The sequence below is a fragment of the Anoplopoma fimbria genome, chromosome 1 (genome assembly GCF_027596085.1).
Source record: "Anoplopoma fimbria isolate UVic2021 breed Golden Eagle Sablefish chromosome 1, Afim_UVic_2022, whole genome shotgun sequence".
NCBI lineage: Eukaryota > Metazoa > Chordata > Actinopteri > Perciformes > Anoplopomatidae > Anoplopoma > Anoplopoma fimbria.
The window spans coordinates 17,757,778-17,782,966 of NC_072449.1; the positions used below are offsets into that span (position 1 = coordinate 17,757,778).

At 40.5% G+C, this 25,189-nt stretch overlaps 1 protein-coding gene across 2 annotated transcripts in view; it reads right to left on the bottom strand.

Annotated features, from left to right (window-relative positions):
• Positions 1-3,729: 3,729 nt before the first annotated feature.
• Positions 3,730-25,189, bottom strand: part of limk1a (LIM domain kinase 1a) — a 45,373-nt gene continuing 23,913 nt past the window's right edge. For both annotated transcript variants that reach the window (XM_054622641.1, XM_054622724.1), the window contains 13 exons: positions 14,385-14,494; positions 13,067-13,282; positions 12,678-12,783; positions 12,302-12,507; positions 11,758-11,944; positions 11,396-11,482; positions 9,418-9,549; positions 9,175-9,234; positions 8,655-8,720; positions 8,043-8,211; positions 7,822-7,877; positions 6,997-7,154; positions 3,730-6,843 (listed from right to left, as the gene is read on the bottom strand). In XM_054622641.1, coding sequence (XP_054478616.1) covers positions 6,675-6,843; positions 6,997-7,154; positions 7,822-7,877; positions 8,043-8,211; positions 8,655-8,720; positions 9,175-9,234; positions 9,418-9,549; positions 11,396-11,482; positions 11,758-11,944; positions 12,302-12,507; positions 12,678-12,783; positions 13,067-13,282; positions 14,385-14,494 — 1,722 coding nt within the window. In that variant the 3' untranslated portion in view covers positions 3,730-6,674. The remainder of the gene's footprint in view (positions 6,844-6,996; positions 7,155-7,821; positions 7,878-8,042; positions 8,212-8,654; positions 8,721-9,174; positions 9,235-9,417; positions 9,550-11,395; positions 11,483-11,757; positions 11,945-12,301; positions 12,508-12,677; positions 12,784-13,066; positions 13,283-14,384; positions 14,495-25,189) is intronic.

Consider the following 25,189-nt stretch of genomic DNA (forward strand, 5'->3'; position numbering starts at 1 on the left):
GCCACCATTTACAACCACTTCAGGAACAGCAGAAATAATGCAGCTGACAGCCGGTGCTTCAGTAGTCGCTGCACATGGACAATGTTTAATGTATGAGCTGCATATTGCTGCTGCTCTTTAAAAAAGAACTAGCATCACTATGCGTCACTCCAGAGGCACTTTAAGTGAAGTAACTGTGGCAGGACGACGTGCAAATAAGACTCCTGCACACTGTTGGCAGAGAAAACAAATTAACTGATAAATAAATCATCCACAACCGCGGCTCTCCAATAACGGCTGCAATTTAGAGCTGTAAGCATTATTATTACAGAGATGCAGATCAACGTTAAAATTCAGTGCTGTGCTATAATGGCTACTCATTGTGGTTCATCTCTTGACCTACTAGCTGAGGTCCTTCCACCAGTGAAGTTGTCAGCACAGCCACAGACATCCGCGAGGATGGTAGCATCTCTCTCCACAAGGATTTCCTTGAGGAATTTTAGCCACTGCTGACTGCGCCTCCCATCCACACCAACCACTTTCCTACTGGGTGCCTTCCACAGACTTTGTTTTTAAGTTCAGTCTGAGCTGATGTCAGGGGTTGTTGGTGTGTTGTGTAAAAAAGGATCATGTTGCTATATTTGTTATTTGGGTTATGGCTGCTCTATAAAGAACGCCTAGATTCTAGTTCCTCCTACAGCTCTAAAAATGTTAAATTTAACATTTTATGTTATTATGTCTTGCTTGCAAGGTTTCAATTCCCTGACTGATGTGTCTGAACAGTTCTGCAAATAAATATTACTAAAAACATGTTGATAAAGTTTTCCAGTGAGCTGGAACAGACATAAGTAACACATGAAAGTCAGACACGGAAAAACTAACATTTGAACTTATCACCAACATGTAAAATCTGAGGTGGCTCCACTAAAACATGAATTGACAGAGACGCTAAAGGTGAATCTCAGCGCATGCCATTTTTGTTTTCTGGTTAAGAAAAGACGACCAACCTAATAGGAAATAAGCTCTGAAACATGCAACATGGATTTTAAATAGGTTGGTATCCTATAGTACTTTTATGGTTTCTGGTTAAACCAATGCACTAATATATACTGTTACATTTAGATATATTTGTGTACTTATATGAATACAGGACTAGTGCGTGAGTAAAATGGAGCAATTGGACCCATAAATGGACAAATGTAAAGCTTCTACCAGAATTTTCGAGCATATAAGCTTTCTAAACTTGGGTTAAGTTTTGTACTACAACATAAACATCACATCTGAGGTGCAACAGAGGACATGATGGACTTTAAAACCACATGGAGGTTAAGCACTAATCCTGGTTCACTACCTGCATAGGGAGAGCTGTCATCACCTCCCACGATCTCCTCTCCTTCTTGGTCTCCAACACAGAAGTATCATATACCACAGGGCTGCTGTTTCAATGAGCCAGATGTTTATGCAGCCTCAACTGCTCCATGAAACTGATTAAATGAACTACTCTCTTTGAACAGACCGGAGCTCATAGGACGGACAGCGTACATTGTTTTCAGACGTGGTAAGTTACAGGTGATCTGTGTTTGATACAGTGTGTGAAACAGGATACTAAATCTCTTTGATGCCACCAGACAGGAAGTATGGAGCAGAGCTAGCCGGATTAATAGGCTAGGCCAATAGATCAGCTGATATTAGCTTTTGAAGATATATCATAGAGGCATATACAGTACCAGTCAAAAGTTTGGACACACCTTCTCATTCAACTACTTTGAAGAATCTAAAATATAAAACATATTCTGAGTTTGTTGAGCATTTGTTTGTTTACCACATAATTCCATATGTGTTCCTTCATAGTTTGGATGTCTTCAATATTAATCTACAATGTGGAAAACAATAAAAATAAAGAAAAACCATTGAATGAGAAGGTGTGACCAAACTTTTGACTGGTACTGTATGTTGGCTGATAAGAGGGAAAGAAAGTGCCAAATTGTTATTTTTGACCTGCAAAATTAAGTGAACATTGTGGTCACACTTCTTCTGGAAAAAACAAAAACATTTTGGGGAACATTATAATCTTTGTTTATGTTATTAGTTTCTTTTTTTATGCAGTATTACTCAGGCTGAGGCAGAGAACACATCTCATTTAGGCTCCAGTGTAAAGCCTCCTGACACAGAACTGCTTGTTTAACGACTGCTGCATGGTAAATACAGCAAACAGTGTGGGGCGAGCCTTCCATGCAGCCCTCAGTCATACAGCTAACACTAACTCATATCTTCATGATCCAGAAATAGTGTATTGTGGCGAGGCTTGGTACCACTCTTGCATAACTGTGGAATCACAGTGTGCTGCTGCCGTGTCCCGTGTGGAGCTCACACTGCCAGGCTTCACAGGGACTCTTCCGTCCCTCTGGTCCGGGGAGAGCGTCATCATGTCTCTGCACACTTGAACGATCTGCACGTCTTATCATCGAACTACAAACCTGGGTGTATTTTGACGAGTTTTAACGGTGCATGTGAACGTGAGAGCTCCGTGCGTCCTCAATAAATAAATAAATAAATAAATAAATAAACACGATTTAAAGGGAAGGTGCAGACTTCATTTTGGGGCCAGTCCGATGCACGACACTAGAATAGCATCATCCCAGTGATAAAACATCCCAGATGCAGTGACAGCTTTGAGGATAATGTTACTCACCGTGGTTGAAGATTGTGGACCGAAACCGGTTGTTGCTGGATGAATGGTCCATCTCTGAAAGTTTGTTTACGCTGCGACCTTCTTCTTCTTCTTCTGCTTCGTTTTATTTGTTTTATCTCCTTCTTCTTCTTCTTCTTCTTCTTTGGTATTTCCTTAATTCCCTCTCTCAATCCCAACGCAACTGCGGTGAAATGACAGCCCGTGTGTTGTGTATGTCCGTCCCCCTTGTGTGCGAGCCACACACACACACACACACACACACACACACACACACACACACACACACACACACACACACACACACACACACACACACACACACACACACACACACACACACACACACACACACACACACACAGCCCTGCCGGTGACGTCACGGAGCCGCTGCAGCAGCGTCGGAATGAAAACAATCGCACGTGGATGCGATGAGAGAAAGGTTCACTTGCACCTGCATGAAAATGGACCTCTGCTTACACAGCAGTACTTCAATAACAGTATCCAATAACATATACTACTATTAACTGGACTTTTTTCTAGCATTATGAGAACTTTTATTTTTGATCCTTTATATTATATTTGGCTGATAATACATCCGTACTGTAGTATTTGTAGTTGTTGAATGAGCAACACTAAGAAATATACATATATACTGTCCACCAGGTAGGGTGAAGTGTAGCTGCATTTTATGCTTTTATTTCTATATCATTTCACCTAAGAAATGAAAAAACGAGATAAATAATGACATCTAGTGGACAATTTGTTAACACATCTCTCATGAATTCACCTTTTCTTTTCCAAGCAAATGCAAGCACTATTTTTACCACATTAATGTAGCCCACACATTACATGACAGCCAATAATGCAGTTCTCTTTTAGTGTGACCTCAGCAGGGTTTACACGTTTTATTGTAGCTGTCACACTGTGTTCTCTGTGTGTGCTTCAGTATCACAAATGCAGAGAAAGTTGATAGAGTGATAATGAATAGACTAACAGTGACAAAGCGACATCATCATTATTGTACAAACACTTTGAGTCTTTGGTTTGTTTTTAGAAGCAACAGTTTTATTTGTAGCTGTGACAAAAGGGGGGAAAAAACAGTTGCCTCCTCAGAGTCTAAATGTTCACGTTCAGGATTAAAGTGCAGAATTGTTTTCACAGCTTGTAAAAAAAAAAAAAAATTAAATAAGAAGACATAATGTTAAAATATCAAAAGTAACAATGGAGATCTGGAAAACATAAATATGATACAGAACGAGATGAGATCTCATACAACATTGTATCAGCAATGATATTCAATCCACTTGAATCAGGCTTGCACTTATGATACATAAAAAAAAGGAAATCAGTTCACGTTTTTCGAGTCGTTGGCAAGGCTAGCTTACATCAAAGGCACAGCATTGTTCAGAGGTAACGATCCTTTGCAAAGAAGTGCTGCGGCGACATTCTCAGTGATCCTCAACACGTCCTCACAGACACACCTAACATGCTTGACAGGACAGACACACGGCAAAGCCACTCATGTACAGTGCATGCCCACGGACAAACACATCAACCAGTAGGGGCTTGTTTTACAGAAGCATATTTTTTGTTATTGACAGAAGGTTACATGCTCTTTGAGTCGCACTGTCAAGTGTTGAATCCTGCTCTCCTGTTAAGCTGCTGAGTTAACAGAGGTGAGACAGGCCAGTTTAAGTGCTCTAATATCAGAAAGACCAGCAGTTGTTGCAGCCTCTGTGGGCATCACACACAAAACCAAGCAGTCAGAAAAAAACACAGAACATCATTCGCAAAGGACCAGTCTGTAGGCAGCAGGCAGAGCTGGGACAACACATCCTCTTGGTGGCAAAGACATTTTGGTGCCAAAGCTTGAAAAGTAAAATATAGTCATGCTAGTCATAGATATATGACTTTTATTTTGAACCATGCACAAAAGTGCATGTAAATAATCAGAAACGGTTTGCTGTCAAGAGGATGCATTTCCCAGATCCCATTTTTACAGTTGAAAGGCTCTATCAGTGTCTTGCATTCATTTATCTACCTGAACCGACATCATTTATTTCCTTATCACAAGTAGCCCAAGAGAGGAAATTAACAAACATGGCTTAAACCCGCCATTTGGTAATATAGTGCAAATTAAAGTACTCAAATCTATACAAAAAGATTTCAGTGGTTATATATTTATATAAAAAAAACAGATGCAGTGTTTTTTCTCATTTCCTTTTTAGCTTGACTTTCTCTCTTAGCTCTTTTTGTCTTTCACTCTTTGTTTTCTTATTTAAAATTACATCATTTAGAGACAAAAAATAGCTTGGTGTAGAAGGTGAGCAGAGCGAGTACATCATGTTTGAGAAAACAGCAGGTAAAAAAAAAAAGATTCTAGTAAAAGATTTTTAGATTAGGGACAGATCCTTATCGTTAGAAGGTGCAAAAGGGATATCTGACAGTGGAAGAAATGATTTCTGAGGAGTGCACATATTTATGCAATGCACGCAGACAGATGGACAGACAGACGCATATTTACAGCTGAAATGTACATGTAATCAAACAGAGGATCGTCCACAGGAGGAAAGAGAAAAATATGTGGACAGACAGCTGACATGACGAGGCAGTACCTCATCACACCTGAACTACTTTACAGTACATGAGAGAGAGAGTAATTCACATTTAATTGCCCTCAAAATTCTAAAATCACTAATAATTAGAGTTGATGATATAATGCAGATTCACTTCAGCAAGTTTGATTTGATTTAACAATTCAGTATTACAATAAAATTTACTCCAGCACATGAAAGGATGGCAGATCAAATGTTTGAGAAACACTTTTTGGGTGACAGACTGTAACATTTACTTAGTTTGAACTGAGGGTAGGGGATAGTTTGTGGTGATGGGATTCCTCTTATCTCAAATGCTAAAAGCCTCTAACCTGCCACAGTAGCAACAATGTAGAAAAAAAAAACCAATAAAGCTTTCAGCTGTGCCCTATTGACTGCAGTCAAACTTTTACTCTCCTTTACTTCAACTGGTCGGCCAATAAAAATATGGCAATGTAGCGTACGTATATAAAATATGTCTGTACATTTACAATATTTAAAACATTTACAATGTACACTGGTATGTGTTTGAATATATGAGATGCCACGTGAATGTGAATGAGATGCCCTAACAGCTCTTTAAATTGGGAGACAACGTACCCAATTTATCCCAAAGACGTGTATCTCAATGTAAAGTGAGTGCTACACAATGAGTGAGGGAGAGAGGCCATAGACGCATGTAGGTCTCGTAGTTTATGTCCAAATGAGGTCAGAAGGACACGATGAACAAGGATGTGACCTGACAGCATTATTTACACCCATGCATTCTTCAGTGAATTATTTAAAGCTTGAAAGGTTTTGTTTGATTTGTACAAGCGGTCAGCAAGTTGATCTTGACCTTTGGCCTTGGCCCCTCTCCTTTGCGTTTTTCCTAAGTTAAGTTTTGAGTTCTAAACCAAAAGCAAAATCAAACCAAACTCACACAGAAACACCTGGAAACACGTACAGTACTGTACAATGTAGAGGCCCCAAGTGAGGTGGCTAAAGGTTTGCCTTACGCCTTGTTTGATGGACTACTTTGTCCATATGAATATACACACTACAGTTAGTATTTTTGAATGGTATGACCGCTAATGTGAAATCTACGTGATTCAAGAGTTGAGTCATGATTTGAAAGTTGGGTCTGATTGCATGACATGATCCACTTTAGCTTTGGGTGCAGCAGAATCAAGATTTCGTAGTTAATGTCTCTTGATTTGACTTTGAATGCCTGTGTGTGTCTTGCACAGGTGGCATTTCAGAGACCATGTTTTCCCCCTGAGTCTACTCGTTAAGCCTGAGCAGGCCTACGCCCGCAGCTTCAAACATGGAGGAGTATATACACGACTCCTCCGCTCCGCCATGAGGCAGAGTATCGCTGCCCATGTGGGGTTTACTCCAAATTCCCACCCCTCCAGTCGTGTTAAGCCTTACTCCGGCTGTTCGGGGTGGGTGTGCAGGCCGTTTTCAGGACGTGGGATGCTGTGGTTCACCCAGAAGGCCTTGTGCAGCTGGTCCACTTCAGACACCAGAGGTAGACCAATGTCCAAGTGCATCTTCAGGTTCTCCAGCCACTCCTCAAGTTTGGAGAAAGCCGGCCTAAAGATTCAGAAATCAGACGACACTTCAGTTTAAAATATTATTCAATATATTTACATTAACTCCAAGGTAAAATAAAAATGACTTGCTGGTTCTTGTTTCTTATTAAAAATATCAGAAAAAAATTCTTTAAATCTATTGTAGATATCTAACCGTTTGTCTGCATCAAGGTCACAGCACACAGCAGCCATGGGGAAGAAGGCAGGGGGACAATCAGGAGGACAGAAGTGCTCCAGGAAACCAGACACGTTCAGTCCGAAGTCCATCGCCCTGGGGAGGTAGTCTGGGTCTGCGTTCACCCTGCCAATTATCTGGAGAGGGCAAAAAAATAAAATATAGAAAAACGAGAGAATGAGAAAGAAGAATTTAACATGGATTCTCCTTCGCCGATCTGCTGAAACCTTCAAACCCTCCAAACTAAAGCTGATCGTTCCCAGAAAACCACAACTACCGTGTGTCTGCCCGTCAGAAGCCACATGAAAACAACTTTGCTTTTCTGCTCCCTCTAATCCCTAAAATATTCTCTGGCTAATAGTGTCCATCTGGGAAACTCATATTCTGGGGCTTCAGAGTGACTGAACTAAACTGTTGGGCATAAATTATGTTGATGGTGTGTGGCAAGGCCCAAAGCTTACCACACTTTTGGACCGTATTTTAATTTGGAAAGCAAATATCTGGAATTTTGGAGAACGACTTTTCCCTCTTAAATTTAAATAGATGTTTTATTAGTATTGGGAGGACTGGACATTTTGACAGATGGCTACATTTTCCATATTTTGCACAAAACCTGTCAAATTTCAAAGTTTAGAATGTTAAGGCAACATTTCATTTTAAAGTAACAACAAGGAAAGCAACTTTAACAAATGAGAGTTGGAAAAAAAAGCTATGAAGCAATTTTAGTTCTGCTAATCGAACAGTAACCCCTCTGAAAAACCTAGTTACTTTTTTTATTGGTATTGAGAGTGGAAGGTCACTCACCTCGCAGAGCATGATACCAAAGGAAAAGATGTCTACTCTCTCATCGTAGCTCTTCCCTGAAAAGGGAAAAAGACAAAATTAGGCTGTTGTTAACTTTTAGGAGGAAAGCCACATCAACAACTGTAGTTTTATTCATTGTAGGAAGGCGAGAATGGGTTTAAAAAAATAAATCAGTATCTTCATATAACTTAAGACGACACAAGTGTCCCTGTAGATCATACCGTGGATCATCTCAGGAGCCATCCAGTAGGGGTTTCCCACCACCGTGTACCTCTTCCTGCGGTCGGGCTTCTTGAGGCCGGGCAGTTTCCCCTGAGACAACTTCTCCTCACGCTTGTCGTCCACCATGAGCCGAGCCAGACCAAAGTCTGCAACCACCACTGTGTTGTTCTACACAAATAGACACATCATAAAATGTTATTGCTATGCCGCAGGCATACATACTGCCTAATAATACAAGGGAGAGCGTTAAAGAGCTTCAAGGTAAACAGCTTTATAAAGCCCGAAATTCAACTCCAAGCTTCTCATTTCTCTTAGGGTAAATTTTTTTTCCAAACACTTCAGATCTGAGCTCTACAATACAGACCTTTTGTTTTCAAGTGACACATGTACTGACTCTGTTTTTAGTAGGGCAAGCGGGAAGTTTCCCCTTCATGGTACTTGGGAAGAGGCTTAGTCTGTAAGAGCTACCGCTAACAAAGTTTTTTGAGGTGCCCCAGCAAATGACAGGTGTCCAGGTGTTAAATCCGCAAAGAAAACATAGTGTATAAACATGAGGTATGTCCTAAAACACACAAACACACACACGCTTGCACAGGAATACAAGTTCTTACCTCTCGGACTAGACAGTTGTGTGAGTTCAGGTCCCGGTGGATTATGTTCATGGAATGCAGATATGTCTGAATGACAGACAGATAGACAGGCAGGCAGACAGAAGAGGACAGAAAGGAAGTAAGAATAAAAACAATAGACAGAAAAAATAGAAGCTTTGAGTGGTGCTGTAATCTTAAACCCATGACAAGAGGAACAATCCTGCCTTGTTTCATCTCAAGTAGCTGGTGTTGTAAATACAATAATCCAGGCATGCACAAAATTCCTCAATGTAGTCATATCGAGGGAGCACATTAGGAACTAATGGTCTAATCCTGCAGGAATTCAGGATTAGATAATGCACATTATTGGCAGAAGTGTTGTGTGTGCAACTCACTAACACGACCAATAGGGGGAGACAGCAGTGAAGATAACAGGAAGCAATGCACCTTCCTCTATTTTAAGGAATTACACTGTCGGAGGAGGCTTCACAGTTGACTGTAACTATTAAAATTACATGCAATTTTCAGTCATTGAACTCACCATCCCAGCAGCTATGTCCTTGGCAAAGCTGACCCGTCGGTTCCAGGGATAGTTGCTGTCCTGTGAGCAAAAATCAAAGTCAAATGTCATTGTCTTCAGTTGCAATGGCAATATATAATATAAACTCCACTTGTGACAGTGCAAGACCAGACCATTTCCTCCATTACTTACATACATAGCTCTACTGAATGCATTATGAATACTGAGCAGACTATAGTCTGCCAGCACACACTGCCCTCTCACCATTTTTTTGATGATTTCTCTCAAGGTGCCTCCCTTTATGTACTCTGCGATGAAGTTGAGCCTCTTGTCCTTGTAGAGGACTCCAATGAACTTGAGCACGTTGGGGTGATCCAAACAACGCATGACCTTCACCTGATGAAACAACACAGACATTATTTACACACTCGCTGAATTCTGCTACTGTAGAATCTTGACAGTCTGACTTTGGACAAGATGAAACTGCAAAACATATTAGGTTTGAAAGGAATAGTTTGCCATTTTGGAAAAAACACAAATATTCACTATCTTGCCATTGGATAAGAAGATCCATACCACTCCCATACACATAATTAATAATAATAATTCTGCATTTAACCCATCCCTGAGGAGCAGTGGTCTGCTAAGAAGCGCCCGGGGAGCAACTTGGGGTTAAGTGTCTTGCTCAATGACACCTCAGCATGTGGACTGTAGAGGCCATTGTTCAAACCACCAACCTTGTGGTGTCAGGACAAGCGCACTTACCCATGAGCCACAGCCACCCCATATTTAATTGTAACTGCAGCATATTAGGTTGTAGCCAAAATGCAGAAAACCTGTTATATCTTGTTTGTTTAATCTGCACAAAAAACTAAGTGTAAAAACACCCAGCTGTGTTTTACATGAGGTTATGAGCTGGACTATTTCTTGCTCATTATTGTTTGTCAAAAGGTTGATGGTTAATCAGTTGATTAAATGTGCAGACTCAGTTTAAGCAAGTGGACTTATCTAAATTTCAGCTTTAGTTGATTGTTTTTGTCCCATTGTCACTGGTCCCGACGACACATGCTTACAAGTTTTCTGCTCTATTTATTTTGATAAGCAAGGCAACGGCGGAACTTCCTGCATTGTTCAGAATTGCTAAATAAACACAGAGCGCCAAGCAAAGACAAAGTTGCCAAACTAGTGTGGTGTTGGAGGTTTCAAGTTGTGTTCACAGCACTACTACAGTATGACACCTCGTAAAATATTTTCCCACCCTGAGGGTAGTGGTGTGAATGAGGAGGAGGAGGAGGAGGAGGCAGATCTATATTACACACACATTAACCTGAAATACTATCCCTCAAGTCTCATGATGTCTTTGTCTGAAATGTTTGGTGCATTCCTTTGCTCAAACCAGATCACAAGAGTTATGTGAGACTTGAGCCACCAACAAACAAACAGCCAGCGGGAGTAATAATCATGCTTACTTGTGGTCGGGGTTTGTTTTATAGCCCCTCTTTCTACTCTGTCATCGTCTACACCAATTACAAAGCAAAGACTCTCTATTATGGTAGCCTAAAAATAAATCTAATACCCAGAACATATGGAAACAATTTTCCTGAACTTCAAACATCTCAATTAGAAGGTTGTTAACTTGATGTGTGAGTGCGTCTACAATACTGAAAATAAAACATGAACATCAGAAGTAATTCAGATCACTTTAAGTGTAAGAATTACAGAATGGAAGGACAGGAAGAAAAATTAAGCTTTGTGTAGCAGTGAATATGACTTCTGCTCATCCACCACGTTATGGGGAGAGAGGATTGTGTTAACATTCCATTTCAAACCTATCTCAGAGGTAATTTCATTTTTTTTTTTACTTCCATTCATTCAGGCGAGAGAACTCTTCCTTTTTTAATCAGTCATGTCCTACATTCACACAGAGGAGCTGCTAATTTTAACTACAATTGCAGCTTCTGGTCAAACATTTTTCTTTTACCTCCTCAGCACAGATTTTGGTCTAGAAATTCAATCCTGGATCAAACTCACTTCACTAACTTTAGGGTACAGACTGCCCTCATTTTACAGACTAAAATTATGTCTGTATTCAAGGAAATTCTTAATGAACATACTGGTTATTTTATGATCTGAGGTCAACACTTAAAGATTTCATATTTCTGTTTAGGAAACAGAATAGAAAACTGAGTTAATCATTCATAACTTAATGACCTCACATCAGGGATCGTCCATCTCCACTCACCTCTTTCAGGAATGTTCTCTGTGTCTCGTCATCAAATCGAATCAACTCCTTCATCACCATCACCTCCCCCGTCTCCTTGTGGGTCACCTATAAGACGCGATGATGCAAACAAATCAAGCTGAGCAACGAGCTTGGAGACCGAGGCAATGTTAAACATTAAGGGTGTCAGAGTTTCATTCCACATTCATCATGGGAAAATTTTGAAACATTTGACCTCCTGCCTCTCTACACTTCTCTTTCTCGTCTCAATGCTGCCACCTTCTGGACATTGTGAGAATGTCTACATTTGTGCTCTAAAACGTTGCTGATTGCTGAACATGTACTTTACATACAGCTTGATGTATCCCTGCGCCCAAATCTACCTTGATGGCCTGTCCAAAGCAGCCCTTCCCCAGCACCTCTCCATGGATGAGGTCAGACGGGCGGAAGATGCGATGTGTCTGATTGGACACGACTCGGAGCGACTCTGATCGATTGATGTCCTTCCTCTGGGAGATGGGGGACGCTGCATTGCTGGAGCCCGGTGACTTGTCGATGCTGTAGCTCCTCCTGGAGGGTGAGAAGGGAGACGGGAAGAGTGACAGGAAGAGAGAGAAGAAGAGGAAAGGAATAATAGGGGTTAATTAGAGGGGAGCAGAGTATTTAATTACTGTTTGCTGCTGCTATAATCTCATTTGGGATAACAGAAGATTTCATCTAAGCTTATCCTTATCAAGGCCAGGTGCAGTGTATGTGGGAAGCAAGATGTTACTAACCTAAGTTAGAGCTTAACCTAAAGGAATTCATTTTTGGCAATTAAATATTTAATCTACACATTTAGTTGTAGGAGTGGCTTTGGCTCAGGAGGTAGAGCAAATAGCAAAAACATCTCAATCAGCCATAACTAGCACTAAATCTGTTTCTTACGTGATGATACGGGATCTCAGGCTGTTGATGTCGGGGTTGGGGGGCTGTGTGATGGGCAGGATGGGGCTGGGGCCCTCCGACAGCGGGGTGGACAGGGGGCCGTCCACTTGATCTTCAGCCTCTGAGGAGCCTCCCTCCTGACTGTGAGGGTCGTGTTCGATAGTGAGCTGCAGCAGCCGGCTCGTCTCCTGGATGAGCAGGTCGATCTGGAGAGGAAGAGTTCAGATGAGGTTGGTCAGTCCACATTTAGAACAGCAGAGGTCAATATTATAGCTGGAGAAATTCCCTAATTGATGAAATCTGCTGACATGCTATGAGATAAAGAATCTATTTGCATATTTACAATAAAGTCAAAATCTTTCAGTGTGGTCAATACCTCATCCAGAGGGACATTGTGAATGGGCGTCCCGTTGATTTCAAGGATCCTATCTCCAACATGAATGGAGTTTTTCACATCTGGGCTGATGCAGTCTGGTTCCACTCTGAATAAGGAAGAAAAGCAGAAAAAAAAAATCTCTTCAGAACACCCTTCTGCACACATTGAAACATTTTAGTTGGACACAGACCTGTAATATGATAAAATCTCAGCTCATTAAAATAACAGTGGCTTAGATTTCTGCTCATTTCCTTCCACTCTATCACACTGCCCTTCCTCATCCTTTAGTCATCCACCACACTGACCTCTTCTCCTAGAGTTAGTGTCTCCTCTCTTCACACAATCACAATTCACAAAACACCCACACACACATGGACAGATGGACTCACTGGGAGACTCTGACAGTGGGTCCATGTTCAGGGCTGAAGCCGTTGGTCGGGCTGAGCGGCTGGTCGATGGCCACGGAGAAACCTCGTCCTCTGCGTCCGTTGTTCCCCTCGGCGGACGCTGGGATGGACACGAGTGTTACCGTGTGAGGGATCCGTGAGCATGGCGAGTCCGGCAGAGACACCGGTGTGACGATGGTCTGGTAGTAACAGTGACCGCTGGAGCCAGAGAGGGAAGGATAGATTGGAAAGGAGGAGGGAAGTTACAAAAAAAGAAAATGTGAATCCTAGTGAGGTTTCTGGATCTTATGTTGTCTATGTAATCATAAGAGGAACATAGAGTTCTAATTACTGCATCTTTTACAGCATCACATGTTGACAAGATGTTGCTTTGTTTAGTTTGGAAATTTCCTGAAACATGAAGAATGCTCAGAATGTAAGGAAGACTCATGAAATAGCTATGAAATGATTCAAAACTAACACACCAGAGATGAAGTTTAATCTGAACGACCTTTCTACAAAACACACAGCCCATTTTGACCCAATCTGGTAAACCGCTCAATAAATATAATGATTCTGAGACATTCACACATCATCCACTTCAATTCAGAGAAGAGGACAAAGGCTGTTCTGTCTGTTTGTATCTCTGTGTTGTGCAGTGTGTTGCAAATTAAACGCTGACAGTCACACTAACACAACCCCGGAGCTTAACAAGTCAAGAACAACCAGAACCAGACACAGGAAAAGACGATTTCCATAATAAACTGATTTTTGTATTTTCAGGTTTTACGCCTATAGCCATTTAAACAGAGACTGTGGCTGCAAATATAAATTATATTCTCTGAATCTATGGTGTTTTGAGCGATTTACCACAGTACATCTCTGTCAACAGCTTAGAACAACTGTATTTTGAGCATTGAGTCAGTTGTCACCACAGTTGGTCTTAGTGTCGACAAAAAGTCTTTGAAATACTGCATATATTTAAGATGCATAAATTTAAATTTAAGATTTTGTCAATCAACTGCAGCTTTAACTTCTCGTGCGTTTTGTTGTGGATTTGTTATACTTCAAAGGGATTTAAAGTGGATTAGTTTGCTGCAGAAGAGAGAACTAACTAAAAAAAGAAAATAGTTTGGTAAATTAGTTGGGGAACGTAGCTGCCACACCATAAAAGTGCACAGGCTTTGATTTGCCATATATAAAACATTAGGCAAATTAAAGAGGAATTTAACAAGGTTTACATCTCACAGTGTGATTTGATTCTGACAGACTTTGATATTCTGGTGTTTGCGTGTCTTGTTATATTCTGCTTGAGGCTTACCAGTAGAGTTTGGATCTCTCCACCAGAGCGTATGTGTCGCCATCACCGATAAATGCCCTGCAGTTCAGACAGGTGAAGCATTCTGGGTGATATTTCTGTTCCCCTGCAACCTGTTAGGAGAAAAGCAAAAGACACAGTTAAAAGGAAATTCTGTCTTCTCTGGGCTGTGAAAATGTGATGTTCAAGGATGTCAAAGTGATTGTTTTCTGATCTCTAGTGAAAACACTGCAGGCCAGGAATTCTCAACAGTGTTTCTGATGTGACCGGAGCAACAGGCAACATGAGGCTTTAATAACTGTTCGGGGAAGTAGGGCGAGGTCTGGTCACTGAGGGTAATACTGAGAGCTGGGAGATTGAATTTGCTGCGGCCAGATCCCCCTCCGAGAGCTTAGGGCAGTTTTGCAAACAAGAGAGGGAATTGAGTTATGGCCAAAAAGCAGAGCAGGCAGTGAGCAGATTAATCACACTGGCAGATCAGATCTGAGGACGATGCTGCCGCTAGAGGTTTCAGCTTTAGATGTTCTTCAGACCAACGAGAGAAAACCAAACACTTTAAAAATCATCACACAAATCACGACAAAATGAAAATATCAACTCCACCGAGTAACAACCTTCCCACTTTTACTGCTGCTCATTAAATCTGTTTGTCGTTGCTCGTGACTCTGATCGACTGAGAAATCATTTAAGTGGCCTACACCTCCACATATATCAATATCGACCCCTTTTTAACTCCTTCAGGTAATTTTTGTGCCCATCAATGTAAATGACCCACCCACTCGAATACCTGATGACTTCTATGATTAAACATGAGCTACAATCTGTCAAGTCCACCAGAGCTGTTCACTCCCCTGAGGCGGTGTTCGTGGTTTCATTTTTTGCTTTAAGTGGCAGAAAAAGCCCTCTGACAGCGTTTCTCAACTGCAATGATCTGCATTGCTAATTCAGAAAACCAAGGTGGGGCATTTAATTGAGGGGTGCTGAACAAAGAACAATCAATTAAATGCAAAAGAGAAACATTTTGTAGTATCATTATCTTAAGAGAAAACTCATATTTGCATATTATTTCTTTATACAATGCATATTTAGAATATATTAAAATACATAATTCAGAGAAAACATCTAGATCATAAAAGGTTTACTAATATTTGTAAATATGAAACCACCAAAATCACTGCAGAGCAAAACATGAGCTCACTGATGCAGACAGAAGACTGAGATGCCTTATAAGTTACTGGAAAATTACAGCAGAATTACCTATCACCCTAAAAAAGAAAAGCTAATTCTAACTGGTCCATAAAGCTTAAATTAAACGGGGTAACTGAGACAAAAAGGAAGAAAATGTGAAGATCAAAGAATCAATAAAATCACTACAGCCATATGTCTGCTGCCCCACCCTCCTTGGAGAGCAGCAGTGAAACCACCAACAGATAAACACATGCTGACGGCCCTCTGGCTGCAGGGAGGAAGACACTGTACAAGAATATTAATTAACTGCTTTTTAAGTCATTAATCTGAGCAAAACCTTCCAGCAAAACATGCCACCACTTGTTTTTTTATAAAAGGATTAAGATAACATCCCCACTTTGCTGTATTTTGTGAAGGAAGGGTTTTCTATCCTCAAAATGTTTCTTCTTTTGGAGTGAAAACAATAAGATTGACCCTGCAACAAACAGGAGACACAGAATAGGCAACTTACAGATGAATAAATTGTCCTCCTTATCCACCTTGTTTAATGTTCATTGCAGAGAGAGAGAGAGAGAGAGAGAGAGAGAGAGAGAGAGAGAGAGAGAGAGAGAGAGAGAGAGAGAGAGAGAGAAAGAGGAGCAAACAGATGTAATGGCTTTGTAATGGATAACGGAAGAAAGCAGCTGTAGGGCTTATTGACCGACTTCATTTCTTTACGTGTCCTTCAAGAAGCTTCATAAAAAGGAACCATAAATAATAACTCTCTCATATTGCCAGCAAGAGTAAAAACATCAGAAAATCCAAAGTGTGAATGAAACATGAGAGAAGTAAATCTTAACCAAAATAAGAATACTGTGGGATGGAAAGATCATTTCAAAGTTAAATACCATTGTTTTATTATTTTTAGCATCAGAGTTGTTTGTGGATGACTGTGAATTTATCTCACTTTGTGTGTGTGTGTGTGTGTGTGTGTGTGTGTGTGTGTGTGTGTGTATGTGTGTGTATGTGTGTGTCACTTAGGTGCAGCCCCACAAATGGGAAAGACAGGAAGAAAGGACAGCTGGACGGAGATGAGAAGGGTGTGTGGCTCTACACTGTGGCTGCCATTTGCTTGCCAGGCAGGCATGACACACACACACACACACACACACACACACACACACACACACACACACACACACACACACACACACACACACACACACACACACACACACACACACACACACACACACAATCTCTCTTAAACCACATTTGACAGACGACAGCTGCTGTGCTCACATTTAAGACATCCTTCCTGTCCAAACCTTAAAAATAAAGACAGATAGGGAGAAGGAGAATTTTCTGATAAATCTTCAGTCTAAGTGATATAAAATCTTCAAGACCTGAACAGTATTTAATTATTTGTGAATTAGCTCATCATGCTCGCGAGTGAGTTACTGGGTTTAACTCGGTCATGTAGCCTCGTGGCCTTTTCTAGTGACAACAACCCAAACCGAGTACATGTGTCTCCCCGGGGGAAGGGTGAGTGGGTCGACGGGGTCCAGGAGTAACTGTGTCAAGTTGCAGAAAAATGTTCAGTTGCCATGTTTGAAAAGGATCTCAGTCACATAGTTACCTTGACTTCAGAAAACTGTGTTTTAACTGAAAGTATTACTTTGCAAAAAGAGATTAATTACATTTCTGTAGCTTAAGTGCTCAAGTTATTACACTCAACTTCTTAGTCCTGTATTTACCAATGTTTTTTCTTCTGACCCCTTAATACAAAGTCTGCTATTCCACTATGCTTGAATTGTCTATGAGTTGCTAACAGTTCAACCACAGAGGAATTTTACCTCCTCAGACGTTTAATTTGATCTTTTAGAGGCCTGGATTGGATTGTGTGTTGTAACATATCTGCCAAAAATCACAACATACGTGTGTGTTTCAGAGTTAGTATTCATGCAGTTTGGAGATGTGGGAGGTATCGGATTATACTATCTTTATCTAATTCAGTGATATGTTATTGCCATAGCGCTTTGTAATTTAGGGGTAAGTTTGGTTATTTTTGTGAAATGTCTTTTAAAATCCTCCCAGTTCACATCATTAATAAAGTGTCGGACCAAATATGTCAATATTTCCTATATTACCTTTGATATGAGTCTTATTAGCAAGCTAACGTTTGGTTTGTCAGCTAGCTAGTTAGTGTAGCTACGCAGAGTTACTGGCTGGGTGCTGATATTAAGTCACAACTCATCTCTACGTAAAAAAGGTGCAACCCATTTTCATTTACTGTTAAGTGAATTTGCACTTAGTAAATACAAAGCTAAATGCGTTTGAACTTAAGAAGAGCTGGTACAACTTGAAGATCTCACTCTAACTAATTGCCTCCTGACACATTTATGCTAAATAATGTCTTTGTCAATGCAAACGTGCTCAAGCTGATGAGGACCGGCCTGAGACATCGGTGCCGGACTCCCTAAAGAGACTACATGCGATGGTCAGACTGTCGGCTTGGCGTGTCAGGGCCCTTGAGCTTTATTTGTTTTAAATGATTTATCTGTGTGACCTTAAGTTAGTTGTGGAATGTGAACGGACCATTTTAAGCAATTTGGAGTAATTTATGGCGGTCTAATGCTCTCAGCGACACTAAACAGTGAAGAAACATGTTGGTATTAAGTCAGGGGTGCTCCAACTCCTCCAGACCACCAGTCACCCATGTTGACTTTTCCTGAGCTAAGGTCTAGGTTAACACTTCTCTGGATATTATAATTAGTTTGGAGCTAATGTTACATTTAAAATTTGAGTTGAAAACTATACAGTGACTCAGGCTACCAGATGACTCAAAAGTAAAACTGAATCTTTTTAAATAAAACATAGATAAATAATTTGAATGAACACCTTTTTTACATTTTCCTTAAGAAGTTGATAAAACATCTCCCACTCTCTCAGTTCTACTTTTTTAGTTTCTCTTATTATTGGTTATGTTTCAAACTGAATCATATAGTTTCTATTTTGCCCTCAAAACATTTTTCAGATTTTTCCTGTTTCATTTTCCTCACATTACTTCACATTTCCCTTGTTGATTATATATACGGATAAAAGGGGCCTCAGTGTGTGTCTGCCAAGCGTCAGTAATACAAAAAAGAAAGATCAAGAGCATCAATAGACACCAACTTTTCAGATATAAAAGAAGTTACTTGTAAATAAAAGGGGATTTTCAGATGCCTGTCGTGTTTTTCGAGGGGCTGATGATATGTTTGAAAGACATTTCATAAAACACAACCCATTTCACTTTTTTAATATTTACATTATTCATGGTGTTGGTTTATGTATTTTGTTATACATTTGACTCATCAGACTGGGCCTCTGTTGCTTAGGGACTCCGCAGGAAAACGGTAGAAAAGATCCCTGAGTTGAGCTAAAAACAATAGTTGCTTTATCGATAAGTCAATGAATCAACTATCTTGGTAATTGATAAATTGTACAAAAAGCCAACTGCTTCCAGTCTCTGAACTAGCTCTGCTGGGTTTAAGCTTTTGCTGAGCACACTGAGGTTGGAAGTGATAAGGAGCATTATATATAAAAGACATGACTTATGTGTATAAGTGCATGTGTTTATACACAGCAGGACCTCATCAGGAACCTCTACATGCCTGCTGGTCTCTTTACCTCAACTAGTCCCACATAAACACCAGTTGGACCCTCTGACTTCACTCCGCTCCGGCTAAATGTGGAACGATGAGCTCATAACAACACCGCTGAAGGTGCTTCTGAAGGGCCTTGCGAAATTATGGGAGATCTGGCTTTGCTTAACCCTCGTGTTTGATGTAATGAACTTTACCTAAAAAGCCACCCTTCATTGGCTAAACCCAGACACAGTCCATATGTGACTAAGAATCAACACGTAGCTTTAGAGTTGGGTTAAAAAAATGACATCATGCAGATTTTTTCAAGAAAAATAACACCACGTGTTATTCAGAGCCTGTTACTCCCCACAGATAGAGCTGACAACTGGGTCAGATCCCCAAAATGTGTCTAAGATAATTCCTAAAGACTGATAGAAATACAATGTGTGATCTAGATTTGTTTCACAATGCTGAAATCAAGACAGTTGGAGTAGAAGTCAAAGGAAGACATGATCCTGGTTCCCTTTTAGACTTCATTTAAGGAAATACAATTGCACTGAAAGCCTGAGAGAGAAAACAGTGGGCCACATTGATGCTGTCTGAATGGAAACCCCCTTCAGCTACAAACTATCACAGTATGAACTGGCCTCGGCTTTAGAAATGCTGTTAATGTATTCAGCTTGTTCCCTCCTCTCTGTTGGTCACACATCCATTGTGATTTACAGTGTGGCCCTGCATGTAGGTGGTGTAAATACAAATAACATAGTTATCAGACACTGCTGTTCATCTCTGAATGTGTGCACTCTCACACTTTGAATCCTACTTTTATAAGAGGAAGAATGCTCTCTATAAATAGCATGCATGCACACGTGCCATTGCTCATCAGTTTTTCATGACATGAAAAAAGAAAAAGCTAGAGCGCTCTACAGTAACGGAGGAGCAGATCTGTGATGATCCGGCACAGGCAAAACACTGACCCACTTTAAAAATGGCACACAAAACACAGCAGTGTAGACAACATCATACTTTAGCTTCAGCTTTTAAATCAAAGAGATAAAGATGGAAAGAATCTCTGCAGGAGCAACTGGCAAACCATCTCAAGCAGTGGCTTGAGACAGTCAGCCTCCCTGCCTCCTCGCCGGCTCCTGTACGACTCTACATCACCCAATAGACATCCGGTAACCCAGAGAAGCAGCAGTGAACAGACTCACCTTCTTATCCCTCTTCCACAGCCTGAGACAGCAGAAGCTCCATAAAAACAGGTCTCCCACCATGTCAGCGAGAGCTGGTGACTCTCCTCGCTGCTCTAGTTCATTCTACTGAGGCAGGCGATTCCCTGCTGTCACAACAAAACACTGGCAGCAGCCAAAACCGGCCGGAGAGACGGAGCTACAGGGGGGAGGGAGGAGAGAGAGGGAGCAGCCCACGCCTTTGCAGCTGAGCTCATCTCTGAATCAATGTCACTCCTCCTGCCCCCCCCCCCCTCCTTCCTCTTCTCTCTCACTTTTGCTATGACCTCATCGTTTCCTGTTTGGCCCCTCCCACTCTTGCACACGCGCCACCCGGCTGCTTCAACCACAAACACACACACCCCTACCACCCCCCTTCATCTCCTGGTGTCTTTAGTTATTTCCTCACTCCTTCTCATCTGCCCCCGCTCCTGCAATCACATTTCCAAACCAGTGAAACTAGCAGAGTGACAGTTACAGCTTTGACTCATGGGGTATGACGTGGGGGAATAATGTTCTACGTTCTACATTAGTTTCTGTTATGTGTGGAATTTCATTTTTATTTTGTAAAAGTGGAAGAAAAGGCACAATAGCATTGTTTCAAGCAACATATGTAGTGCTGCACACTGCAGTAAATAACATAACTTATATTTTACTGTATGTGCCATTCTGTTCCTCTGATCACTACGACACGTTCTTAGCAAAGCTGAGAAAATATTATCTTCATTATCGTTTAGTAGGTCCATTATATTTGCAATTAACTGATAAAATGTCGAAAAAATGAAAAGAAATATTTGTGACATTTCTGTTTGATAAGTGAATTAAATTATTCAATTGATTATCTAAATCAACCATCAGCCATTCATTTTCTGTATATCACCAGATTAAGGAGTCCTAATTATAGTTCCAAGTGAAATGAATTATATGAACTACTAGAACAACTTTAATGATCATAAACGATCATAAGCTATTTTTCATTGTAACTTCATGTATTTTTTTTGAACAGTGTGTTTTTATGTCACTTATATTTTTCTTAAAACGGTCTGGCTGACCAAAGAAATCCTTGTTTGACATTTTGCACACTGCTTAATTAAATAATCAGATAAACAGTCAATAGATAAGTTAATTCTCTTGTTACACACTAATCAGATGACGACCACATAAAAATTAAACAAAGAAAGTGACAAGAATTTACTCCTTGACAGAAACACAGTCCAAAGCCACATTCAGAATAAGTGTGATGTTATTATCTTTCTTTAAATGTAGAGAACAAATCACAATCACATAGTATTTAGTATAAATTAAGACACAAGATATAATTGTGTGATCTAAATTAATATGACTTATTAGTTCTAACCCTCCCCTTCACTTTTCTCTTCTCTCTTGCCTCGTATCTCTCTCCCCAGGTTTATCTTTGCTGCTGCGTCACTCTGTTTCCGCCCCTCTCTCTGCCTCTGTGTCTCACTTGTCCTTGCTGTCTCAATTTGTTCGTGTCCCTAACATGTCCTGCATACCATGTGTTGACCGCTCAGAAGAGCATGTGAGTGGGAGGATATTAATACTCTCTGCTCTGCCTGTTGGTTACTATCTTTAAGCACCAGGGGCAGAATGCAGAGAGAGATGGCTGCTACAGAAAATGAATATGTTAGCGTGGGAATTACTTTGTGGAAGCTGCTTCACTAACTGCTCCAGATAAATCCACACACATCCAGACTAAAGGTCAACAAACAGAAAATACAACAACAGTTGTGTAAATGTTCCATTTGAATCACCAGATTCTTTACAGAACTTACTGTGTGGTAACAGCACTCAGCATCAGCGTTATAGTCTAAAGGCTATTTTTTGGGGGTCTTTTGTTATTAACTTCAGTTTCACCATCATATATAACTTTAACATCCTCTTTCTGTACAGTCATTAACTGAATTTCTAAGTTTGTTTGTATGTTTTTCATGTAAAGTTCAGAGTAGAGCAAGATTTCTTCAGTGACTTCATGTCAAACCTGCAGGCGGTTAGCTCAGAAGTGAAAGCTCTGTGGCCTGAAATCCCCCGTGGCAGCAGCCCACAGGGGGGGTGCTGCTCTCGTCACAGTTTCCACTCTGGAAAAAGGAAATGCTAAACAAGATTCAATAAAACACTTTAGTGAAGGTCACTGTTCAGATTATGATCCCTCTTAATCCCAGTGTTGACTGCAATGTTTAATTCAAAACAGAAGATCAACATAAAGACTTGAGTTCGATCTTTCATCACAGCATTGAACCATCTAGCTAAAATCCCCTTTAGCAAGGCATTGAGACCCCTGGAGCTGTATTAGACTGCCCTCTTTATATGGCCTCTGACCTACCTCAGGAGTTTTAATGAAAAGATAACTCTCCCTTATGCTAAATATTGTGCATAACAAGTTTCTACACTGTGGCAGAGCTGTGTATCCAGACTGTGTTCAACATCACTGATGAGATCATCAACATTCGATCCTGCTGCTAGGAAAACAATCTCTCAACCTGAACAGCAACAACATCTTGACAAATACGATTTCCCAACACTTCCCACACAAACATAATCATCAGGCATTTATTAAAAACAACTCACACCACTGGGAGTTGAGAAAGTACACTAAATATTTGGGACTTTCCATTGGTTTGGTGGCCAACCCTCCCAAAACATCTCAATTTCTCAATATTTACCACATGTAGGTGTGTACGTGTAGGACAATATTTGTACAAGACTCATAAAGTGAAAATCTTTTCAATGCAACTGAACCCAAATCTGCTGTCTCTCACTGTTGGGCACTTTAAATAGAACCATTTAATGACTTATAACATGTTAATTATCTATTTATTACTGAAAATGCTATTCATGAGTAAAATCCCAGCACATTTCAAATGAAACAAACTTCACTATTAGTCTCACTTATGAATATCAGACCAGGTCAGTTATTTAAGACAATGACGTGCATGCTTTATTTTTTTTGCTCATTGCTTTCCTTTTATTATTTGAAATAATAATAAGGGAAATATTCAAATGTATCAATCATAGTGAAACAGAAACAATATGATGAGGGGAGCGGTGCAGCCCATGATGTAACTTTCAGATCTGTATTTGATCACATATCATGCCAAAAAGACCCAAAGAATCATAAGCACTTGTGATTTCGGGGAAACGTCTTGGATTTCACCTTCTGCTATTTCAGAACTTCAACAAAGAAAGAGAAAAAGAAATTAAGGAAGTTCCCAAGTCAAAATCCCCAGTAGCTTTTCTGTAAGAACTCACATGAAGAAAATACACACAACAGCAAATTCATGATTGGTCATGACAATAATGCGACCTGATGGACTAACAGCACAAGGTTTAATTATGGAAGCCTTTCAAGAGAGACTATCTAAAAATGAGCGCCACTATCTCCATATTTAATATATTGCATCTTTCCCCCCTCTGTGATGAGGATTTCAGCCCATCTTTGAATTGGGCTGTTCAGAACAGCTATTAACACTTTTTCATTCCAACGTTTGACGAACAACAACTTATACAAAGCAGTTCTTTTCTAGCATAACCAGGCCTTCACACATGTCAAACACGTAGCCTTTTATCTACTTATTCAAGATAATCCCAGCCTAGTCAAGGTTACTCCTGTATCATTTATTTTATCTGTTTTATCCACTTTTCCACAAGTCCATTTCACTCACAAGTTCATTATCTCACTAATATAAACTCACCTGCAAATTTCCTAATAAAGACTAATAAAGGATTATCTCATTTTACCTACATCATCTCTATTAAATTCAAGAAGGTTTAATCCAAGGTGTAACGTCTTGCTGGTCAAATGGACGTGTGGAAGCTGTAGAGCAGACTGATACAGAGTGTTGTGGCAGAGATAATGCAGTAAGAGGGGAGAAACCGTGAAACCAAAGTTTTTATCTAACAGGCCCAGGTCGAAGTCTGGCCCCGCTCCCATCCGCTGGCTCTCAGACATGAGGTGTTTACAGAAATGGCTGACCGACTCTAAACTGAGTGTGGAGCTGGCTGAGATTACTGCACATTCATCCGTCAGTAACAGGTGTGTTGGATGTTTAGAGTGAAGGAGGGTTGGTAGGAGATGAAATTCAATTACATCAGGTAACTAGTATTCAGCACATAAATCAGTCTCAGTGGGGGCAGTGAATCACTGAGTAACTTCCTCTGGTTGAATTACTACCACTTTACTCAAGGCTGAAGGTGCTGACTGGAGCAGAAGCAGCAGACGATGACACACCTGTTTGCACCTAAACATACACACACCAGCATGCGCACAAACACACAGGCGATTCCTTTAATATAATATTACAGTCTAGGAGATCATAATCAATTAGGAACACGGCCCCATCAGTGGTCAGTAAAAAAAGATACACAATAAAACTATAAAGAGAGAGAACTTTTGGTGTTTCTGTGTTCACTGCAAAGTTATTTTTAGCTTGACAACTCATCCTTGAGGTTGGAAGCAACAGTCAACAAAACAATCTGCACTTTAGGTTCACTTACTCACTTGATCTGGAACACTCAACACTTGAACCAACATGGACGAGAAGGGAGGGGTGGGGGGGTTATAAACTGCAGATAATCCGAAAAGCCCTTTTGAGGCACACGGAAGGCCTGAGGCTACACGGCATGCATCCTGATCCACTGGGGCAACATGACGCCCACAATTTGCTGTATTTAAATACAGAGTGAGGAAAGAGGCCAGATCAAGAGAGTACAATAGTCCGTGAGAAAATTGTAAAAATGTTGAAAAATGGCTAAATCCAAAACCAAA